This window comes from Balaenoptera musculus, chromosome 17, assembly GCF_009873245.2.
Source record: "Balaenoptera musculus isolate JJ_BM4_2016_0621 chromosome 17, mBalMus1.pri.v3, whole genome shotgun sequence".
NCBI lineage: Eukaryota > Metazoa > Chordata > Mammalia > Artiodactyla > Balaenopteridae > Balaenoptera > Balaenoptera musculus.
Genome location: NC_045801.1, coordinates 36,184,962 through 36,208,358, shown reverse-complemented (window position 1 = coordinate 36,208,358; position 23,397 = coordinate 36,184,962). Strand labels below are relative to the sequence as shown.

At 43.7% G+C, this 23,397-nt stretch overlaps 1 protein-coding gene across 1 annotated transcript in view; it reads right to left on the bottom strand.

The window, feature by feature from the left end:
- The window catches only part of SNX31 (sorting nexin 31), a 67,256-nt gene that overhangs the window by 32,272 nt on the left and 11,587 nt on the right, over nucleotides 1-23,397 (bottom strand). The window contains exons 3-7 of the mRNA XM_036830584.1: nucleotides 20,991-21,105; nucleotides 17,920-17,984; nucleotides 5,497-5,607; nucleotides 1,095-1,185; nucleotides 65-152 (exon numbers count right to left, since the gene is read on the bottom strand). Coding sequence (XP_036686479.1) covers nucleotides 65-152; nucleotides 1,095-1,185; nucleotides 5,497-5,607; nucleotides 17,920-17,984; nucleotides 20,991-21,105 — 470 coding nt within the window. The remainder of the gene's footprint in view (nucleotides 1-64; nucleotides 153-1,094; nucleotides 1,186-5,496; nucleotides 5,608-17,919; nucleotides 17,985-20,990; nucleotides 21,106-23,397) is intronic.

Here is a 23,397-nt window from a genome sequence, read left to right as displayed (position 1 = left end):
AAGCTCTGATCTGCAAAGCTAAGATATTCTGAGATACCTTCTGTCACAGTAAATGCTTACTCACCACTTCCTGAGTCCAACCTGGAAGTTTTCCACTTCAGAACTGCAAAGGCTAACATAAGGGAGTTCAAAGTCCACCAATTTTTTAATGACTAGAGAAAGGGAAAAGAGTCTTATTGGTTGAAACAGCACAGATAGTTTTCATACAGTGCAGTGCTTTAAAATGATAAAATAGAGCATTACTATTGGAAGAATAATAATACTGTCTTGCATTTATATGTAATTTTTAACTTTCTGAAGTTCATTTAAAAAATAAGTAGCATGTGATCCTCATAAAAGACCAATGGCTTAAGTAGGGGACATTTTCACTGTGATACAGATGAAGAAACTGGGGTCCAGAGAGGTCCAGTGCCTTCACCAGCACACCACAGCTCCTGGTGGCCAAGCAAACTTCCACCTCCAAATCACCTCCCCACAGCTTCTGAGGACATATGTAAACTACTCGGAGACAACTGATACCATCTCACAACAAAAAAAGTTGTAATATCTAGAAATGCACTGTAGAGAAAAGCAAAAGCTATATGAAACAATGTCATTGGTCACTATCTCACTGCATGTATATTTTTTAAAGAACCTAAGAACTTATTTACATCATCCACATTTCATAGCAAATATTCCTTAACAAGGTCTGATGAGATCGGCTGATGCCCAGAGTCCAGCACTCCATCCACAAGGGGGTTGTGGTGTGGCTGGAGACCAGCCCCCAGTGTGCAGGGATAAAGGTGCACCGGACAGCAGCGCTGGGGCTCAGGAGGCACAAGAGGAAGTGTGGTTACTGGAAAGAACTGATGTCTTGCTCCTGACCACGCTGCCTCTCTGGAGCTGCTCACCCCCAGCTCACCTTGAACAAAGGCACAGCCCCCCATCCCCAAATGTCCGGTTCAGGGGCCGAGAGTCGTAGTAGAGACCACACACTAGGGCGTTCCCCTGGGGGGTGACTGGCCCCTCAGCTGCAACCCCGCATCTCCTGGCTGAGTGCCTGCCCACACCTGCCCACCCCGTCTCAGGCTGCCTGCATTTCCTTCTTTCCTTACCAGACAGCTTGCCCTCTTTGTAAGACCGAATGAGAAATAGTCCAAAGTATCCCAGCAGCTCCTGACACAGTCCAATTTTGCGTGATACCACCTTTAACCAAAGATGAGAAAGAGGAAGGAAAAGTTAGGAGTGTCCGCCTGTAAATATCAATAAAAAGAGCTTTAAGGGGCCAACAGATATTAAGAGGAATCTTTCCCGAATCTAAAAATGGTATATACTCATTTTAGAAAATTTGGAAATTTTAAAAAATTACAGTGAAAAAAATAAAAACCAGTCCCCCCAACAATGGACATGAACTGGCCCCAGCTGAGACTGGTTTGTCCCATCTGGGATGAGGACTCGTCTCCCAGATCGGTTTGGCATCTATTGTCCACTGGAGGGCAGTAGCTGTTCTCCAGGATCATCAGCCCTTCTGTAATACCTGCCCCTGGGGCCCACACTCCAATTTACCTTCCCTGGGGGCTGGATTACCAGATATTGGGAAAAGGGATGTTCCCCACCATTGGCTGGCATATACAAGTATACAGGCTAATGTCCGCCTATGACACTCCAGGCCTGCTTCTCTCTGATGTCTGCTGTGACGCTCAAGGCTAATTTATGTGGCTTTTGCTCAGTGAAACCTCAGATCCCGGGCACAGGCTGCCCTCATTTCATATTCCTCTTTGACCTTTACCTCAAACAGCTTTCATTTCAACACCAGTGATTTCGTTTTTACCAACTGGTCATGAGGCTGTAACCTCGAAACATTTCACATCCATTCACCCTCCCTTAGTAGGAACATTCATGCTTCCACAGACTCTTTCCCTCTCCACTCGGCCAGCCCACCCCCTCTTTAAGGCTGGGTTGCTGGGTGATTTCTTTGCATGCCTAGTCTGAATTCGCTAGATCACCTCTGCAACCCTCTGCGCGAGGGTCCACCTGTATGGCTCTGTGCGTGAGCTGACCCTTTGACCATGGCTCCAAGTTCTCAAGGTGGCAGTTGTACCAGGCTCAAAGGGGTACTTTCTTGTCCGAGGTCTGTAAATTACCTTGGGAGATGGTCTGATTAGGTGGATGGTATGAGTAGGTGTTCTCAGAATAGCTCTGAAAATAAAGAAGAGCCTGGGAACTTTTCACAACTTCTACTCAATGTTTATCCCCATTCTCCTTCTTTCTACCTTACTCTCTTCCCCATGCCCTTGCAAAACAAAAACAAAAACAAAACAAAGCAAAACCCTGAACCAAAACACAGGGCACCTCTGTGTGTGGGGCTGAGTGTGCACCAGTGATAACAGATTGCAAAGTCATCTTCTCCTAGAGTAAATATGAATCCATGCCCACTCAGATTAGATTTCTCTCTTCTCTGACTCATTCAGTGAAAACAGCAAGCTTACATGCCAAGGAAGATAGAGGAGTGGGAACGGAGCCACTTTCTATAATTTATAAAGACATAAACACAGACACCTTTTGAGGAGGAGAAAGCAGCACAAAAAGAGACACAATAGTATTTCCTTCTTAGCAAATGTTAATGATGCTTCAAAACACAAACACCACCAATAAAACTACATTAGCACAAATGCATAGAAAGCAAAAAAGAGATTTTAGTTTGTTGCTGGTGCTTAAAGAGCCCATCAGGATGGCTGGAGAAGCAAAGTGAGTGTGGTGACAAGTATGCTTGAGAAGATACGGACAATAATTTTTAATTACAAAATGTACGTTACATTTTTATGTCAGCTAGAGAATTTCCCAGCCCCTGGAAGAGAATTCACATCTGTGCCTGGCCAAGTGCTCACTTTACCTTATACAGAAACGCCTTTACTTCATTTTACCTCCAGTGTTAATGATGTCCATGCTATGGATTTGAATTTCTCACGAGCCAATGTGATGGAAGAGGGGAAGTACATTTTTCTGAGGTTAATGTACCTCATTCAACTTCTGCTATCAGTTACAAGGGGAACTGGACAAAACAAGTTGCACTGTGGAACCCTAGACTTACTGCCCTACTCAATACTTATTCAGCACTCCCTCTAACATCAATACTAATAATGATAAAGAACCATACTCAGCACTGCTGACGGATCGTGAGCTATTGCTATAATTACTTAGACATCATTTCAAAAAATTAAATAACTTACCCAAACTCACATGTGGCAGCTCTGTAATTTGAATCTGGGACTTGTCCTAACCCCAGCAGATAGGAGACCCCATACTCCCACCAGCAGCCAACTTCAGCTACAGTTATGTCTAGTTTGGCCAGTGAGCCCAGTGTGTGTAAAACATGTCAATAATGGTGTCCTTGGGCAGGGCAGCTGCTCTCCGGTTCTCTGTATGCCCAACCATTTCCAAATGAGCTTATATCCTACAGCTGCACCCCTGACTTACCTGCCTGGCCCCAGAGTACCTGAGTTTGTGGTCCCTACCCTCACTATTTCTGTCTTCTCCTCTTTCTATTACGTGTCTGTCTCCCACTTTGTAAGTCCTGGGAGGGCAATTTAGGGAACTGTGTTTTGTGTTTTGGGGTCTCTTGGTATAAATCCACTCAAGTGTTAAGCATCAAGGGCCCTTGATAATTTCTAGAAAGATCATTCTAGAAATCAGTACAGATTAGCAAGATTGGAAGCAGGGAGATTAGTTTGGGAGCTGCTAGGGGCATGGGGATGAAGGGGAGGAAATTGGGAGGGGGATGAATAGGAGAGAGACTTGGGATGTAGTGTCAGTAGAATTTGGGGGGTGAAGGAGGAGGACCCAGGGTAACTTCTCAACGGATGGCCTCAGCAACCAGGTCACAATCCAGGAGCCAAGAAAAGGGTGTATGTAGTGACTTTAGTAGGAAGAAAGCTGCAAAATAATCATTCTCGAGCAGAGCAAGATCTAGAGAAGGAGTATTTCCTAATCTGAGGACTCAGCCAGGAGGGCATAGGTGGGCTCAAATCTCCAGGCTGGGAAGGGGAGCCATGATGCAGAAGGAGGGTCCCACAGTCTCAGGTAGAGGCAGGCTCAAGAGCTGGGAGCCCAGCGGGCAGCACCTCCGGTCATCGGCTCAGAAGGTGGCAGACACCAGGACCCCAGCACAAGAAATTTCCATCCTTGGAAAGGTCCTAGAAACTTTCTGACTTCCTCCTGTTTATAACTTCTTATTCTCCCTTGAATGTTTCTCTGGAGGATTAGAATTTGTGAAAGAATTTCGACCTAAATGGAACCGGAGGATATAAGATGGAAAGCCCCACAAGTGTGACTCAGGAAGACAAGACGTAAGGACTGAGAGGCTGATTTCCCGTAAATGCCTAATTCACAGAAAACAGATAATATTGGAATTTTCTTAAATGATAGGGAGTTAGTCCGGGGTTGCCTCATATCAGCCTTGGGAAATTTTGCTCATGGTTTCTAGAGACCCAAACAAGATAATGACCCAGGTCAGGTTGGTCTCACAAAATAAGTGGAATTGAGCTTTGTTTGTGTGACCGGACTGGTTTTGTCTGCTGGGGGAATTTTCAAATCTGGTCTCCGTTTGTTTTGATTTTAGTAGACTCTAACTGAACTCTCCCCTCTTTACATTCCTGGCTCATAAATAAAGCCTCCCCCAAACCCTCAGCAGACATGCCGGCAGCCTTTCCAGCTTTCATGTCCCCAGCTGCAATTCCTCTGCTATTCCTGAATACACTCATCTTCTTGACAATTTTGAGCTACCTCATTTTACCTTTTTATTTAAGTTGACAAACTAAAACCCTCCAAAGGCAAGGGACCTGGGAGCTGGCCCTAGAGCAGTGTGTGGGTGTGAGAAGACAGAGTCCTCTCTGAAGCCCAGCTCAAGGAAGGAAGGGCCTCAGGGACAGAGCTGGTAATGGTTGCATCTGCAGAAGGAAGGATGCTTTCTGGGTCTCGTCCTCTGAGTCCTCATAGAACCGACCAGAACTCAGTTCTGGCCCTGTGGACCCAGAATTAGAAGTGCTGGGCATTGGTTTCAGGGGTTTTCCCCTGCGAGGGAGGAGGGACCACTCTTTCTGGCTTTGACAACCCCACTGTCACTCTCTGCCAGAAGCTGTCACCAGCCCACCTGGGTAGTCTCATCTGGGCTCCACCCTCCTTCCTGCTCCTAAGTAGGGACATCCTGTAATAAAGCACTTGGCATATTTGCAGGGCACATCCCTGGCTGAGTTCCAGAGAACCAACAGCAGCCTTCGCAAGGACCTGGAAAGTTGATGCCCACAGAGGGGGAAAAAAACCCAAAGAGACCCTGGGGATTGGCTGTAGCTGAGATTCATCCATCAGTCTGTCAGAAAAAGCCAGCATCTCTACAGATAAGTCAACCAGAGTAAAATGATAGGCAGGAAGCTTCTGGAAGGTAACCGTATCCTAGTCCCTGCCTTCAAACAGAATGATTCCTAAATTCAGTTCTGGGGCTGGAATTTGGATAGAATTTACCTCTAGGACTCTTTCGGCAGTATCTGATGTTAGAATTTCGACTTTAATGCTCCTTCCATCGGGCAGAAATATATCCAGAGACGCTTTCTTGGTAGTGATACTAAATGTGTCCTATAAGCAAAAGGAAGCACAATAAGCTTTGGCGCCCTTCCGTGGGGCACATCGACGCAGGAGACAGTCATCTTCCTCTCTGTGGGCCCTTGGGGCATACAGTATCCAAAGCAAATGAAAGCCAAGTGCAGAGATTTGGGGGACTGGTTTTGGGGGTGGGGTGGGGGTGAGGAGAGGGTGGTGAGGAGCCCAGGCAAAGCAATGACATGCAGCTTGAATAATTTCCAAATAAACAAGGCATCTGTCTTAGGAAAAAAGCTTTTGAGAAAATCATCCATGTGACTCTTGGTCATCCCAGATTTTAACTCTCATATTGAATATTGCCAGGCATCCCTAAAAGTTCGTAATATGCGCTAATTTATGGTTCTGCTGCAGCAAAACTCTGAAGCCGCAAACTCTGAGGCCTGTGCAGGGATCAGGTCTCTATCTGGTGAATGGGTACCCAGCTAAGGGGCCAACACCCCAGCTCAGCACAGCCCTGCCTGCACTTTCGCATTCTGGCCTTCTGTGAGGGGATGCGTGTGTGCCAGAGGGGACTGCGAATCTAGGCACCTGTGAACCTCTCGGATGGAGCATTCTAGTATGTCAGAGACATGCTAGACACAGGGGAAGCCCGTCCGAGTTCAGGAAAGCGTGAGGCTGAGGTTGGCACTCAGTTACCGTAGAGAGAGTGACCCTGGCGGGGAGGCAGGGCCAGCGGCTGCCCACACGGGCCTCCAGGGCAGCTGCATCTGGCGGGGGTGGGGGGGCTGTTCTCAGTGCCTCTGAAGGGGACCCTGTCAGTCCAGAGAGCTGCTTGTCTCTGGGAGGCTGATCCCGGTCACAGCGTTCTTATCTCAGGTTCCACGATGGACTAAACCCTGACGCAGCCACTGCATGCAATGCGTTCACTTCTCTCCTAGGCATTTAGAATGGCACTAGTGATGTGTCATCCTTGGGAGAAATGAGAAAAGAGCCATTCAAATCATTTGCTGTGTTCTGAGCCTGCTATATAAGCCAGAATATTAGTAATTAGCAACACAGTGTGTGGGGATGGGGGCGGGGGGTATGTGGGGAGAGGCAGTATCTCTTTTTAGTGACCAGAAAATTTACATCCAGGTCACCTCCTTCCTGGTATCAGTTTGGGGGAGGGAAGATCCTGATGACTGATCAGAAGATTATTGGGGGAACACGGGGTTGGGGCTCAGGTCAGCTGACCAGGTGAGACCCCTTTCCCCTCAACAGGCAGCACCTCGCCCTCCTTAGTCCTCCTGACCACCCCCTGCCATTCACAGACACAGCGGATTAGGCACCAGGCTTTGTAGGGAACCGGGAAATCCTACAACCCAATCGCACTGCCCAGGTACCTCAAAAGATCCATCATGTTAGTGACAGGCTTATTTTTTCCTAATTTTGTTATCCAAGGGCAAGCTTTGACTTTAAATCTTAACCACGCCTACCCTGAACCCACTTACTTACAATCACTAAATGTCTATGATTCTGAACCTAAGTACTTTAGAAGAGAAATGCTGCTGTTCCCCGGATTCAAAGGGTTCGTCCACAAAAGCAGCAGTTTGTGAATGTGTTATATCTACATATACAGGCAACTTGTAGAGATAGCATCTCATTTATGAGTAAATATAATATCTATGTATTTATTACATACAAATATATTATTAGATCACGATACTGATAATTGTGCTCTGTGCTAACTGCTTCACATACATTGATAGTAGCACATGTAATTCTCATAACAACTCCATGAGGGATATGCACTTATTAAGCCCCCTTTTTCAGATGAAGTACAAGTTTACAAAGGTTAAATAACTCCTCCAGGACATACTGCTAGTTGGTGGCAGAGGCAGGATTCAAGGCCACCTCCTCATGACTCTACAGCCTGGGCTCAACTAGGCTGGACTTATCTCCTGGCTGGTCCAGGAAGGCTGGTCCAGCATTGCCTTGGAGTGAATGTTTGTGTCCCTCCTCCCCCATTCATATGTAAGCCCTAACCTCCAATGTGATGGTATTTGCAGATGGAGCCTTTGGGAAGTGATTAGGGTTAAGTGAGGTTGTGTCCCTCATGATGGGATTAGTTTCCTTGTAGGAAGAGACACCACAGACCTTGCTCTCTCTGCACACACGCACAAAGAAGAAATTTATTTCTCACAGTTTTAGGAATTTCTGTTCTTTAAGATTCCCAGTTATGGCAGCCCGAGCAGACTAACGTATCATAACAATCATAGTGTTCCTTCCACTCTCAAAAGTGTCCGAGTTTGGATAAGTTACATGGCTGCCACGTTACTACCATAGTACCAGCACAAGGGACCATGTTATGCTGCCCCCTCCATGTACAGTAAGTGTCTGTCTGCCTGAGTGAATCTGCCACTTATTGAACACTGTGTTGGTCACTTTTCAAACAGTCCTGTGGCTTCTCCCTGTCAGTACTAGCCTCCAAATCAGCAGATGCTAAACCAACCACCTGCCAGGTTTTCCCTTCAAGCATCCAGTGCTGGGACAACCCACCTCCTGGGATCCTGTGAAAATCACTCCAAGCCCTCCCACAGCATGTCAGGGGCACTGGTTTCCCGCCTCCATAGCACAGGCCCTGAGCTCTCCCTACACAACCTCAGCCATACTTTCTTCACTTCTACCTTCCTGGGGGAATTCTGGCAGATTTCCCCACTTCCCCTGCAGTTATGATAACTGATAACAGTAGGGCTCCCAAGACCCCATATCTAGCAGAGTAGTCAAGGGTCAGGGGTTTCCCCAGAGCAACTGTTGCAAACAGTCCCTTTCTAGGTATACCTTTGCCTAGGTCTTAGGTTCTTAAAGGTATTTGGCCTCACAAACACTTCTTACCTCCGAGGAAAAACACTCTTGAAATGAACGGAAAGATGTCATTGTCTTTGGGTTTGATTTAAGGAAAAGCTACCATTAATTTGTTACTTCAGTGCAACTCCCAACTCAAACTATATTGCAGACCAATAGATATCTAAATTATATAAACAGTTAAAATGATAGAAATGCATATCCATATTAAATTCTTCTGCAAAAGAAAAGTGAGGAAGCAGATTGCATTGGTAGAGTGGTTCAGATTATAGATGGCCCTGAAATCAGACACTTGAGGATTTTATTTAAAAAGGCAAAAAGGGGCCATGATGGTTCTGGATCAGGCACATGGAAGGATGTAAATGGAGTCATGGAAAGATGTGTCTGGCACTGTGGTGAAAATGAGCTAGAGGAGGGACTGGAGGACATGGGAGACTTGAGCGAAGTTGGAGACAGTCATCCGTGTGCCAGGTACCGAGGGACAGGGCTAGACCGTGTGCTTAAGAAACGCATGATCCACAGAGCAGACTGCTTGGTTCCAAGCCTAAGTCCACCCTCACTGCATGTGACCCTGTGTAAACCTTGACAGGTGACTTCCCTTCTGTGTACTCCATTCCTTCAGCTCTAAAAGTAAGGATGGCAAGAGTGGGATGCCATTCATTGCAGACACTCAGATGACAGCTTTATTGTTTCATTATTGTTAGCAGTAGGAATGATGAGGTCGTTATGTATCTTTGATATGACTTAGTGGCAACAGATAAGAAGTAAAAGAGTCAAGAAAAGATTCAGGGGTGGGACTTCCCTGGTGGTCCAGTGGTTAAGACTCTGCACTCCCAGTGCAGGGAGCCCGGGTTAGATCCCTGGTCAGGGAGCTAGATCCCACATGCCGCAACTAAAGATCCCACGTGCCGCAACTAAAGATCCCGCGTGCTTCAACTAAGACCCACACAGCCAAATAAATAAATAAATAAAATTTTTAAAAAGAAAAGAAAAGATTCAGAGAGATGTTTTCAACACTCATATCCAATCAAGTTCTGAGTCCTGTATATTCACATCTTAAAGTATCTCTTCAGTCCATCTACTTCTCTTCATCTTCACCACCAGCACTCTAGTCCCAACTGATATGTCCTCCCCCCTAGACTCCTGCAATGGCCTCCTTATAGGTCACCTTGTTTCCATTCTTGCCCCACTCCCCTGCTCCCCACAAGGCATTCGCCACACAGCAGTCAGAGAAATATTTTTTTTAATGCAAACCTGAAAATGTACCTCTCATGCTCCAAACTCTCTAATGTCCTTACATCATTCATGGGACACTAAAAAGAAAAACACTATTTTTCTCTACGCCACTCACATCAACATTTTTGACACTAATTACGTGTTAGCACAGACCACACGGATTAAGGACCGAGTCCCACAAGTCTGCCCCTCCCTCACTTCAGAAGCCAACTGCAAGTCCAGGCCTCCCATACTTCTGATCAACTCGCTATAAATCTGGGATTCCCAGCACTCCTTACTTGAGATTGATAATTTTCTAGAATAGAACTCAGGAAAGCTCTTTACTTACTATAACCCATTTATTATAAAGGATACAACTCAGGAAGAGCCAAATGGAAGAGAAGCATGGAGCAAGGGATGTGGGTGCACCACCCTCCCAGCTCCTCTACATGTTCACCCACCCAGAAGCTCTCTGAACACCATAGTTCAGGGATTTTTATGGAGGTTTCATCATGTAGGCATGATCAGTGATCAACTCAATCTCCAGCCCCTCTCCCAAACCGGGAAGCCAGGGGGTGGGGCTGAAAGTTCTAACCTTCCAATCATGCTTTGGTCTTTGGGGTGACCAGCCCCCATTCTGAAGCTCTGTAGGGGTCCCCAGCCACCAATTATCTCATCAGCATGCAAAAAGACACCCTTAGCACTCCAGAGGTTCCAGGGGCCTTAGGAACTCTGTCAGATGCTCCTATCATCCCCATCGCTCAGGAAACTGCAAGGGTTTTTGGAGCTCTGTGTCAGGAACTGGGTTCAGAGACCAAATATCTATTTCTTTTTTTTTTTTTAAGTGTTCCATAATTTATTTCTTTTCTCAAGTGCACATAAAATGAGAAGTTAATATTTAACATATTTAGGATCTTATATTTTAGTTTCCTCTGACTCAGTTTACAAATGGACATGAAGATAATCAACATCGTAAAAATGTTAGCATTGATGTCAACATCACCAGTGATAAGTCATCTTGAGAGTACATACCCTTGATATGATGTGATGGGAATGGCACTTTACCTTTGTGATCTTCCTCACCAAAAACTCTGAAAAACTTCAGAGTCTAAATATCTATTTCTTATTCTGTCTCGGAGACCCAGCCCTTTGCCATTGGTCAGGATGAGGCAAGTCAGTTGGCAGCTGACCTTCACTCTCCTTCCTCCTTCTCTCTAGCAATCACCCTACAGGTTGCCTCAGCCAGTGGAGCTCTGACCCCATCCGAGAGAGGGAAAGGAGGGTGCTCTCCTTCAGGTGGGGCTGCCAATCCTGAAGCAGAGGCCATGGCATGAAGCCGCTCTGTGAGAATGAAATCAACACAGAGGAAAGCAGAGCTCGGGGTAGGGAGTGGAAACAGTGTGCCAGCAAAGCTTCCCCAGCTTTTCAGTTAAATGAATACATTTCCCTTTTATGGTTGTCCCTTGCGATTGAAAAAGGCCTGACTAATATGGAAATAGTTGAACTCCACCTTACCTATGCTAAGTATTCATTTCTTGCATGCTCTATTTTTTTTTTAATAAATAAATAAATTTATTTATTTATTTATCTCTGGCTGCGTCGGGTTTTTGCTACTGCGTGCGGGCTTCTCGTTGCGGTGGCTTCTCTTGTTGTGAAGCACAGGCTCTAGGCGCGTGGGCTTCAGTAGTTGCAGCACGCGGGCTTCAGTAGGTGTGGCCTGTGGGCTCTAGAGCGCAAGCTCAGTAGTTGTGGTGCACGGGCATGTGGGATCTTCCCGGACCAGGGATCGAACCCGTGTCCCCTGCATTGGCAGGTGGATTCTTAACTACTGCACCACCAGGGAAGCCCTGTGCTCTTGGCTTTTTTATACGTAATTTGTTTAAAGCTGGGTCAGATGGCTGCTTAGATGATAAACTCCTTCAGAGCAGGGATTAGGCAGTACATTTATTTTGAAGGGTGCCCTGTGCAAACAGATCTTTGAATAATCTTGGTGCCATATTTCTCAAAATAATCCAAGTGAGAGGATCAAAGGAACTATGATAGTGGCATCTAAAATGGTACATTTAAAATTGATTATTTATGCACATAACCTCCCTCTCGAGCCCACCACTCCATATTTACGTGACCTCGATTTGAGAAGAGAATGTTAAGATTAAAGTCTCCAGTGTTCTGTTTGACACAGCAACACTGGTTTCAGTTGGGCAACCTCCTCTCCGTGGGTAACCTCCACATCAAAGGAGGTACAAAGTTTAAGCGCCACCCAACTCTTTGCCATTGGTTAAAAGGAGACGCGTTGGTTGGCAACCGGCCCTCAACTGCCCGCCTCTCCAGCTTGTCCTCTTGGTTGCCTCGGCTAGTGGTGTTCTGACTATCACTCTGCTTCAAGCTTCCCCACTTTCCCCAAGACTCCAACCATATTTACCTCCTCCCTCATCCCCACCAGGTGACCTCACCTCTTATAAGTCACAGAGGAAACATCAAGAGGGGACTCAGTCTACTTCAACTCACAAACCTCAGACCTGCCTGTAGCCTCGCCCAGTCTTTCTCTCTGTCTCACATTCATTTCAAGAGGACTCCTTCCTCCACCCAATCCCAGTTCGTGTTCAACCCTCCTTCCTCAAGGACTTGGTCCCATTGATTATCAAGGCCAATCCCATCTCTTTCTCTACTGGCTACTCCCCACCAGCAGGCGGATTGACTCAAATCTCTCTCAAACATCAGAAAGACAGAGACTCTGGGTGGATCACCTCCAAGAAAAGGATCTGACTGGTTTGACCGTGGGAGAAGTTCTGCTTTCAGCACTGCTATGGGTATGGATAGAGTCATATGTTTAAAAACAACTAAGCATTTTTTTTTCTTTTAAATGATGCCATTTTTAACTCCCCCCAAAAAACCCACAAAAGTTGTTCAAGAAAGTAAGGGTAATCATAAACATTATTTGTTCAGTAGTAAGAAATATTTATGTATTATAATGATCAAAATATTGACTAAGGGTTTAATTTTTTTTAATTGTAATATAACAAAATTGGGGAGAAGAGGGGAATGAAAGAAGGTGGTACAAGAAAGCTGAATCCTCGTCCCCCATAACAGGCAGTCAGTGGATAATGTCTTCAAATTGAAGAACAGGGGAAAGAGATGTATATCATTAACCTCTAGATATTTAAATATCTAAAGAAAAAGCTAAAAGATTTGAAAGCCATTGCCTCTGGAAAGCAGGAGATGGTTATAGTATAATCCTTTCTAGCACTATTTTACTTTTAAATCCTTTTTAGCACTATTTTACTTTTAAATCCTTTTTAGCACTATTTTACTTTTAAAACTATCAGCACATTTTGCTTTGATTAAAAAAATAAACATTTTTAGAACAATATGGTAAAGAGGAGAAATAAACCATTGAAAAACCTTTGTATTATGAGATAAAAGCAAGTGAACAACAGATAAAACATTTGGAGTGGTGATCAAGGAGGAATTTGGCTCTATTTGTGATATTTGAATTTTACTTTACATATATAATTTATAAAATGTAAAAGCCATACAAAAACGCAATTAGAGGAAAGAAACCAAAGTGGTGGGTTCGGATTGTAGAAAAACAAAACTTAACTCATCTTGATCTAGGGCAGATCAGGAATTAAAACAATTCACAGTAGTAAATGGAATGCATTTATCTTTAAGAAACCTCGAAATCCTCCAATACCATGGGCTGCCTTAACACATTTTGAAACATGTGCTAATTCTTTTCAAGTAGAATGTAACACCCTGAGAAATTGTTTAATTTATCAAAGAAGCTCCATCAGTATGCTTTATTGATATTCTGCTCTGAGGCAGAAGAATGTCTGGTAGCCACAGTGCTTACCCTGAGCTTTATTATCCAAGAAAATCCATATTTGGACTCGCCAACCTCTAAATTTCCATCACACTTAATAATCGGCCCTAATCATTTCACTCCAAGGGACACAGAAAACATTCTTAAGAGGAAATGGGGAAACAGTCATTTCCTAGAGCCCCCAGAGCTATGGTGGGCAACACTTCCCAGATACATAAATTGCCCCTAACTTCCCAAGTATACAAAAGCCATTCCAAATACCTTCTTAGTCTCCTTTTTCTCAAACATGTTGTTCACACTTTAGATTAAGAACCAGGAACATAAAAAGTCTTTAGTCTAAAGACTGGTTTTGCCTTTTCAAAAGTCCCTTCATCTCAGAGGCAATCGCAGGGCAAAAACACAAAGCATGGTAAGTCGGGGGGCGGGGGGGTGGGTGGAGGCTAGACACACACAACAAGGGGTACTTGGTGGGGGGCGGGGCTGGGGGGCGGCCACCACTCTAGAAATATCTCATGGCATCAGTGGATCCAGGCTCGCTGGGCTTCCACTTATGAAGATGTGGGTCCTTGGACAAATTACTTAACCTGAAAAAGAGATACTAACAGCACCGTCCTCAACAAGTTGTGAGGGATAAATGAGATACCACACAGAAAGCACTGGGTCTGGCCCAGACTGAATGCCCTGCAGAGGCAACCCCCTCTGATGACTGCAGCTTGCCTTTGGCCATCCTTGATAGAGCCTCCTCGGAAGTCTCCTACGCAGTCACACTTATTCATGTTTCTCACATGGCGTGTCCTTGCCCAGAGACAGGAAGATGTGCTTGTACTTGCTGAGCCCTGGAGGGCCACGCCCGTGAGTGTGTGATTATTTGGCAATAACCACTGGGAAACTGCAGGCCAGGCACTTATCAAAGGCAGTGAAAATATTTAGGTGGGGTCTTTATAATACTGAGGTGGGGAAACGTCCCAATCCCTGCTCCCTGGGTTCCTTTAATGGTCTGGCAGACCCACACCTCATCATCTTTGAAGAAGTTGAAAATGGTCCCAAGCCTGGACAACTGGGTTTTCAGAGGGGCTGTCTCTGGTGAAAATTGGGTCTGGTCAGGGAGGAGGGAAGCAGAGGTACAAAGATGCAGCAGGCAGGACTCAAGACACATAGAAGCTGTGTTAAAGCAGTTCATCAGGAGGCACTAGGCAGGTCTGGGAGCACAACTCTGGGTCCATTTGACACCACCTAGTGTCTGGGGAGAGATGTGCTGGCACCATCTTTGCCGGAAGCAATCTCTCAGCAGGCTGGGAAGAGGAAAAAGGACTGGCGTTGGTAATAGCAGGAGGACCTCATAGGTGTTATAACATTGGCCAGATTACATTTAAGTGCCTTAAGAGCACTGGCTCACTTAATCCTCCCAACAACACTAAGAGAGGAGCCATTCTCCCCATTTTAGAGATGGGGAGACTGAGATACAAAGAGACTAAGTAAACACAAATCCAAAGTAGGGCAGCCAAAATTTGAACCTTGGCCATTTCACTTTGAGCCTGCACTCCTAACCACTAAGCTAGTTCTGAGGCTGATTAGTCAGCAGGATGGTTGAAGATGTGATCTTGATAAGAGAAACTGTGGTTTGGGTTTCACTGCAGACATGACGCTCTGGCCTGGGGCAAAGTGTTAGTGAGAAAGTCCTCAGAAACGGAGAGGCATGATCCAGAAGTACGGCAGACAGGTTCCACCAGCTCAGCTCCAGCAACTCCCAACACCGTGGGTCAGCCATCAGCTGGCTCACTGAATGCACCCCTTTCAAAGCTGACGGATCACCTGGGAAGAACCAGAGGCAAAAATCCCACAAGAAAGGAGGAAAGAAACATGACCAACTAAGGGTGAAAAATATATCCCCCCAAAAGTGATGCCACCAAGGAGATGAAAACAATGGCTGTGTTAATCAAAATAAGGCTTCTCTGACCTCAGACCTCAAAGAACAGATCAAGGTCTCAAAAAAGAGGTAAGCGAATAGACATGAAAGGAAGCTGGCCAAGTTCACGGAAGCAACAGAAGTGAAAAATAAAGCCATTGCAAAAGTGAAAATCTCATCAGAAGAAGCAAGAAGAGACACTGCAAAATGCAGCGGGGGCAAAAGGTTTCTGTGCAGAGTTATACAGATAAAAAAATACTGAGAGCACTAAAATCAAATAAAACAGATGTAGAGAACAAATGTATGGACACCAAGTGGGGAAAGGCGGGGTGGGATGCATTGGGAGATTGGGATTGACATATATACGCTAATATGTATAAAATAGATAACTAATGAGAACCTGCTGTATAGCACAGGGAACTCTACTTCAATTCGCTGTACAGTAGAAACTAACAGAACATTGTAAAACAACTATACCCCAATAAAAAAGAAAGAAAGAAAGAAAGGAGGAAAGAAAAACACATTAAAAAAAAACAACAACAACTCCTTTAAATTATCAGGAAAAAAAAAACACTCAAAACAAAGCTCCAAAACACTGCCACCCTCTGAATGATTTTTAGAAAGCATTGAAAGCAAAAACCATAGTGCACACAAAGATGACAGAACCACGGCTGACGGTACCTCCATGCATTCGCATAGAATGATTTGCAAGATGTAAACTTTGAAAAACAAGGTTCAGAAAGTGGGTAGAGTGTGTGCTTATCTGTAAAGCAAAAAAGGATATGCATACATACGAATGCTTGCATGTGCATGGAAATGTGTAGAAGGGACATACATTAAACTGTAAACAACTGTTGTCTCTGAGGGGGGGGCCCTGGAGATCCGTGGTGGGTGCGAGGTTACTTTCATCATAGACCCTTTTGTGCTGTTGGAATGTTACCACCAGCACCGCCTCAAAAACAACCTTTTCAAAGAAAAGAAAAGTATGTACATATACATATATATATATATACACACATACCATTAAGTGTATGTGAAAGTACGAGCAATTATACAATGGGAGGGGAGGCTCTAGGGGCATTTCTCAGTTGGCTGGACCAGTAAGTTTGTCAACACACTTGAACAACTGAGTAAATGCAAATTTGCTCCCAGTTTTTACACGTCTGATCAAGGTATCATTCGTTCCTGACCTAAGGAGCCAGTTCAATAATATCACGTCATCATGTAATTTCAATCCTTTTGAAGCTCTTCCATTCAGTCAAGAATGTACACGCAGGGCTTCCCCGGTGGCGCAGTGGTTAAGAATCCGCCTGCCAATGCAGGGGACACAGGTTCGAGCCCTGGTCCGGGAAGATCCCACATGCCGTGGAGCAACTAAGCCCGTGCGCCACAACTACTGAGCCTGCACTCTAGAGCCCGCGAGCCACAACTACTGAAGCCCGCGTGCCACAACTACTGAGCCCGCACGCCTAGAGCCCGTGCTCCGCAACAAGTGAAGCCACCGCAGTGAGAAGCCCGTGTACCACAGCGAAGAGTAGCCCCCGCTCGCCGCAACTAGAGAAAGACCGCACGCAGCAACAAAGACCCAACGCAGCCAAAAATTAATTAATTAATTAAATCTATATATTAAAAAAAAAGAATGTACATGCGGCATAAAAAATGTTCCCATGTGTACCACCTGAATGGGTGTTGTGCTAAACAAATGTACTTGGCCAAGTTCCAGCCTCTAGGGGACAAGAGGCCAGTTGTTCTTTAGACCAACAAAGGAAAGGGAGTTGCTGTCTGTCACTATGTTGAGACTGAATTTTCTCCATGATCCGTTTACGATACAATTAGGAGCAGAGGGGGCTTCCCTGGTGGCGCAGTGGTTGGGAGTCCGCCTGCCAATGCAGGGGACACGGGTTCGAGCCCTGGTCCGGGAAGATCCCACATGCCACGGAGCAACTAGGCCCGTGAGCCACAACTACTGAGCCTGCGCGTCTGGAGCCTGTGCTCCGCAACGGGAGAGGCCACGACAGTGAGATGCCCGTGCACCGCGATGAAGAGTGGCCCCCGCTCGCCGCAACTGGAGAAAGCCCTCGCACAGAAACGAAGACCCAACACAGCCAAAAATAAATAAATAAATAAATAAATAAATATTAAAAAAAAAATTAGGAGCAGAGAATATACAAGTGATACGTGGCTATTACTGCTGTCCTGAGGTCTTCACTGTGGCACACTTGGAAGTCCCAGATACAAAAGTAGGGTCCCACAATTGTCATGGGGGCTCTTAATGGTAAAATGTTCTCTTCTCCATGGCCAGTTTTGAGATGCACAATGCTTAAGCTACAGGAAAAAAGGTATCTGCTTAAATAAAATGGGCAAAAGGTCAAGTGACACACTTAATTTTCCATCTAGAATCTAAACTTCCAAAACAACAAAATAGGAACCATTTTCCTGTTACTCCAAACGAATGTATTTTATCTGAATCCAGGCTCTGTAGGGCTGATGACCAGAAAAGCACACATGGAGACATATTCTGCAGTGAAATAATGACCTTAGTCAAGAAAAGCAAGCTTACCAGCTGCACCAGTTTCAAAAAATCAACGAAGACATCACTTCTCAACATGTTTGGGTCCATGGTTACTGAAAAACAGGGACAGCGAGCCAGGTTACCACGGGGCTGGGTTGACTGCTCTGTCCTCCAGGAAGCCCTCCAGGCCTTGCCAGTGCACCGTTGCCTCCTTGAAGGCGATGGAGCCTGTGACTTCTCAAATTCAAGAAAATCTACAAAGCCCGCCTCCTCCAGGCAGCCTCGCAGATGGCATGAACCCATCACACCAATCCGGCTGACTGTTTCCAGGAATCCTACTTTATTCATGCACACCCATGGCCCAATATCCATCTAGCTGCCCCTATAGAAGGATGATGAGGTTAATACGAGGTAGCAATAAGATCTAAAAACTTGGACCTAGACTCCCACTTTAGCAAGATGCTTGGTAATTTGAAAATTTTAAATCAACCAAGAAACACTGATTGAGAGGACCTCTTTTCAAGATGGGAGTTCTCAAGAGGTTACCAAAAAAAAGCAATTATAAGGCTGTCAGATATTTAAAATTTCATTCTTCTATACTTATAAGAGCAATTTCCCCCTTCGTTTTAAGGCTCCAGATACCAATACCCAGAGCTGTGGCCCGAGCAGATGGGCCAAGACTTTCCCCTGAGGACCTCACACTCACACGTGAAGTGCTTCTCAGCCGCTTCCTCACTTCTTATCTTCCTCCCCACAAGTCCTCTCCTGGACCCTGCACTTGAGCTAAACTTATCCAATTTCTAAATCTGTATTAAATGTCTTTCTTTTTGTTCCTGTTTTACTGATTTTATCAAATAACTTCTACCAGCATTCAAAACTAGCACTGACCGAGGTCATTTGAGGTAGTGCTTCCCAAACGATGCCATGTTTTTCAAAATAAAGTAACTAAGAGAGAGAGCGTCTCTGTAACAGGAGAAACTTTTTTTTATAAAAGGTATTCCCTCTTTTTTAAAGGGGGAAAAAGCTCTTGTCTTATTTTCTGGAATATGTGTGCCATGTATGAAAACTAATCATTATAATCATTAGTGTGGATCCTTGGGGATGGGGAAAGCTATTGAAAAAGTGTTCATCCAACTAGTATTTACTGTACAACTGTTAAGTACCAGGTACTATGCAAAGCACTTGGTATATTTTAGCTCACTTAATCTTTGCAACAAAAGAAGATTACCTGAAGTAAATAGTATCTCCATTTTACAGATAAAGACACTGAAGCTCAGAGAAGATAAGTGTCTTGCCCCAGGTCACACAGCCAGTGAGGTGTAAACCTGGGACTTGACTCTAGGTCTGAGTAGAGCCTGTGTTCACAGTCACAGCACTATGCTGCACTGTCTCCTTCCTTTACCTTCCAAGAGGATGCACGAAGCATCCTGACTACAGATAAAGGCCAGGCCTGGAGAAGTGACCCTTTAAGCAGTGTGATCATTTGTGAAAAGGCCAGTTGTTAAAAGGAGTATTCCACGAATATATGAGAACACAAACCAAGAAGGAATGAAAATTCAAAAGATATTACATTTTGAGCTAGAAAAAGGGTTTATTTAACAGGTCTAAAAGAGGTATAGTCTCCACTACAAAAGATGAATGGAAAATAGATGACTTCTAGAATTTCTATTTACTACGTTTAAAAAAAATATGTGCAGCCCTGAGAAATAATGAGGTAAATCTATAATCTCTCAGCTAGAATGATCTGTAAGAGTAATATTTTAAAAGGAATAATATCAGCATACAGAAGAAAAAGCTTTTTTTCTTTTGTTATGAAGGACATTAGTGGGGTAGTTGGTGAAGTTTGAATAAGGTCTCTATATTAGATAGCATTATTATATCAATGCTAATTGCCTGATTTTGATAACTATACAGTAGTTACAGAAGAGTTGTCCTCGATCTTAGGAAATACACATAGATGTATTTAAGGGTAAACTGGCTTGTATATGCAAAACAAGCATCTCAAAAAATTATATATAATATATATGTATGCACACATTCATAATACAAACAGAGACATGGGAAAGTGAGAGAGAATGATAAAGCAAATGTAATATGTTAACATTTGGGAAATCTGGGTAAAGAGAACACAGAAAATTTTGCATCAGGCTTGCAACTTTTCTGTAAATCAGAAATTCTTTCAGAATAAAAAGTTTCAGAGACTCAGATACAGAAATGTGTATAAGGTAAGTTTCAATTTGTGTTTAACCAACAGGGATGTACCCACACACTAGAATACACATGATGGTTTCTGAGAAATACACAAGCCACTTGTAATAGTGTTTTCTTCTAGAGGCTTGGGAATCTGAGGTGGAAGGGAATGTACCTTTCATTTTATACTCTTTGGACGGGTTATATTTTTAAAACATTTTATGTCTATACCATTTCCCCCTTTTTAAACCTTTAAATATTTGAATGCCAGTGTTTCTATTTCTCCCCACCCCGTTCTCTTTGTGAGAGCTCAGTCCTGTTGTGTACAACACTTTTCAGGAAACCAGCAATGGGCCAGGACCTCTGTATTGCCAACCTCACAAGGCCAGAGCAGACCTCAGAGTATCCCTGGTGCCTTAGCATGGCTCCTGGGGAAGACAGAGATGGAATAACCAACTCTGGCACTGCCAGTAAACATCTCCGCTATCTCCTGAGAGCTTTCACATAAGCAGTTCATTTTATCCATTTGTTCAGTCTTAATCCAGAGATATTTCTTTGACTTCTACAATCAAAGCCAACACAGAGCACCCGGGGGCAGGGGATGGGGGATGGTGAAACTAAACAAAGCATTTTTAAACCAAATACAAAGACCACATATTTTATGACTCCATTTACATGAAATATCCAGAGCAGGCAAATTTATAAAGGCATAAATTAGTGTATAAAGACAGGGGCTGGTGGAGGAGAGAAACAGGGATTGACTGATAATAGGTATAAAATTTCTTTTTGGGGTGGTAAAAATGTTCTCAGATTAGATTATGGTGATGGTTGCACAATCCTGTAAATATACTAAAAACCACTGAGTATATATATAAAATGGGTGACTTTCACATCTCGATAAATCCGTTTTAAAAAATCCAAATACATACCATTTTGCAAATACTGTTCCAACTGGTCCCTTCTCTCATCAGCCATAGATGCGGTCATCGCGAGATAGTACTTTGGTGGAAAGGGTGGCAGGCAATTTCCAAACACCCGCCTTAGCTGAAAGATCCAGAAAACACACGGTTAAGGCAAAGCGCCTGAAATTCAGGGTTGGTGAGATACCAAAGCCTCCTCTTAGGGCAAGTCTCTCTCCAGCACTTTATTCAAAATGAACCCCTCCTGGTGGCCAAAAGGAGATACCTTGATTTTCTTAAGGAGCAATTTATTTCTGTATAGGTTTCTAGAACACTATTAGAAATATCATGGACTGACAACTCCAGTCTGAGTTTGGTAGATTTGGGGTACATTTTAATTTTTCATTTGTTTTTACAAAACTGCCCACCAGTCACATCATACAATATTCCTTTAATTAATTCCCCAATAGTATCTGTGACGTCAATGATGAGAGTTAGGAATTTAATTCCCCCACCATGCCCCCCACCCAATCTGAATATACAGCAGATGTTTACAGCTGTGCTATCTAATTTGGTAGCCACTGACAATGCAGCTAGTCCGAACTGAGATGGGCTGTAAGAGTAAAATACACTCCAGACTGTGAAGACTTAGTACAGAGAGAAGAGAATGCAAAACATCCCGTTAATAATTTTTTATATTGATTACCTGTTGAAATCATATTTTGGATCTGTTGGATTAAATAAAATATATTCTTAAAATTAATTCCACCTGTTTCTTTTTATGCTTTTTAACATGTTAAAATTTTAACAGAAAATTTTATATTATATATGTGGCTCACATTATATTTCTAGTGGACAACGCTGGTTTCTAGAATTCCTATAATGCTGACAGACGATCCCGATAGAAACCCAGCTAGGCCCCTTCTTCCTCCCCACCCACATATGACCCAAGACCATGGCGGAAATTATTTTTATGCAAGCTCATAGTGGATGCATCAAAAATAATTTTTAAATTAAGATAACCAAAAGTGCATCTTCCTTCATTCTGGCCTTACACATACAGTGATAGCTTGAAGATAAGATACCTCATCATTCTCTTTAAAATAGGAGAAAGGAAACCAGTAAGAAACCCACTGAGATTTTAACATGGTACCTCTGGAGCAGGAAGGCTCAGTGGCTTAAAGAAAATGAAAGCAGATCTAAGAGAAATGAGACTGCAAACAAATAAGAACTTTCATTCCATGACCTCTGTCAAAAATACAGTGTGTGTTTGGCAAATATTTACCTTGCATAGGCCTTAACTTCAAAATACATCCAGAATCTGACCACATCTCTCCACCCCCACTGCCATCACCCCAGCCCAAACCACTGTCATCTCTTCCAGTTTATTGCAGTAGCCTTCCAACAGATCTCTCTGCCTCTGTCCTTGCTCCCCTTCTGTCTATTCCTAATACAGAATCTGAGGTTATAACTTAAAAATGTAAGTCAGATCATTCCTCTGCCCTGTGCAAAATCCTTCATGGCATCCCATCTCACTCAAGTACAAGCCAAAATCCTTAGAGTGGCCCAGAACTGTACCATCCGATAAGATGTCCATTAACTGCCTGTGACTCCTTAAATTAAAATAAAATAAAATTTAAAATTCAGTTCCTCAGTCATACAAGCCACATTTTAAATACTCAATAGCCACTGGAAATGTGGCAAGTTGCTACTGAATTGGACACAAAAGATATATAGCATTTCCACCAGCACATAAAGTTCTATTGGACAGTGTTGATCTAACACCTAGAAATGTTATCAACTGTCTACCTGTAGGGAAGATACAGCTCCCTGATTTGTTTTGTTTGGTCTGCTAGGTTGTTTGTTTGACTACTAAAGAATTTTCATTTGATGCCAACATTTATTTTTGCAATTAAAAAAATTTTAAAGTTATGTCCTGAAGAGAATACAAAATGGTACAGCCACTCTGGAAGATAGTTTGGCAATTTCTTACAAAGTAAACATAGTTTTACCACATAATGCAGCAATCACACTCCTAGTTATTTACCCAACAGATTTGAAAACTATGTCCATAAAAACCGGCATACAAATGGTGCTTTATTCATAACCACCAAACGCTGAAAGCAACCAAGATGTCCTTCAGTATGTGAATGGATAAACAAACTCTGGTGTATCCCTACAATGGAATATTACCCAGCAATAAAAAGAAATGAGTTGTCAAGCCATAAAAAGACATGGAGGAATCTTAAATACATATTGATAAATAAAAAGCCAGTCTGAAAAAGCTACATACTATATGACTTCAATTATATGATATTCTGGAAAAAAGCAAAATTATAGAGAGAGTGAAAACATCAATGATCACCAGGAGCTTGGGATGGGGGTATTGAATTGGTGAAGCACGTGGAATTTTTTAGGGCAGTGAAACTAGTCTGTA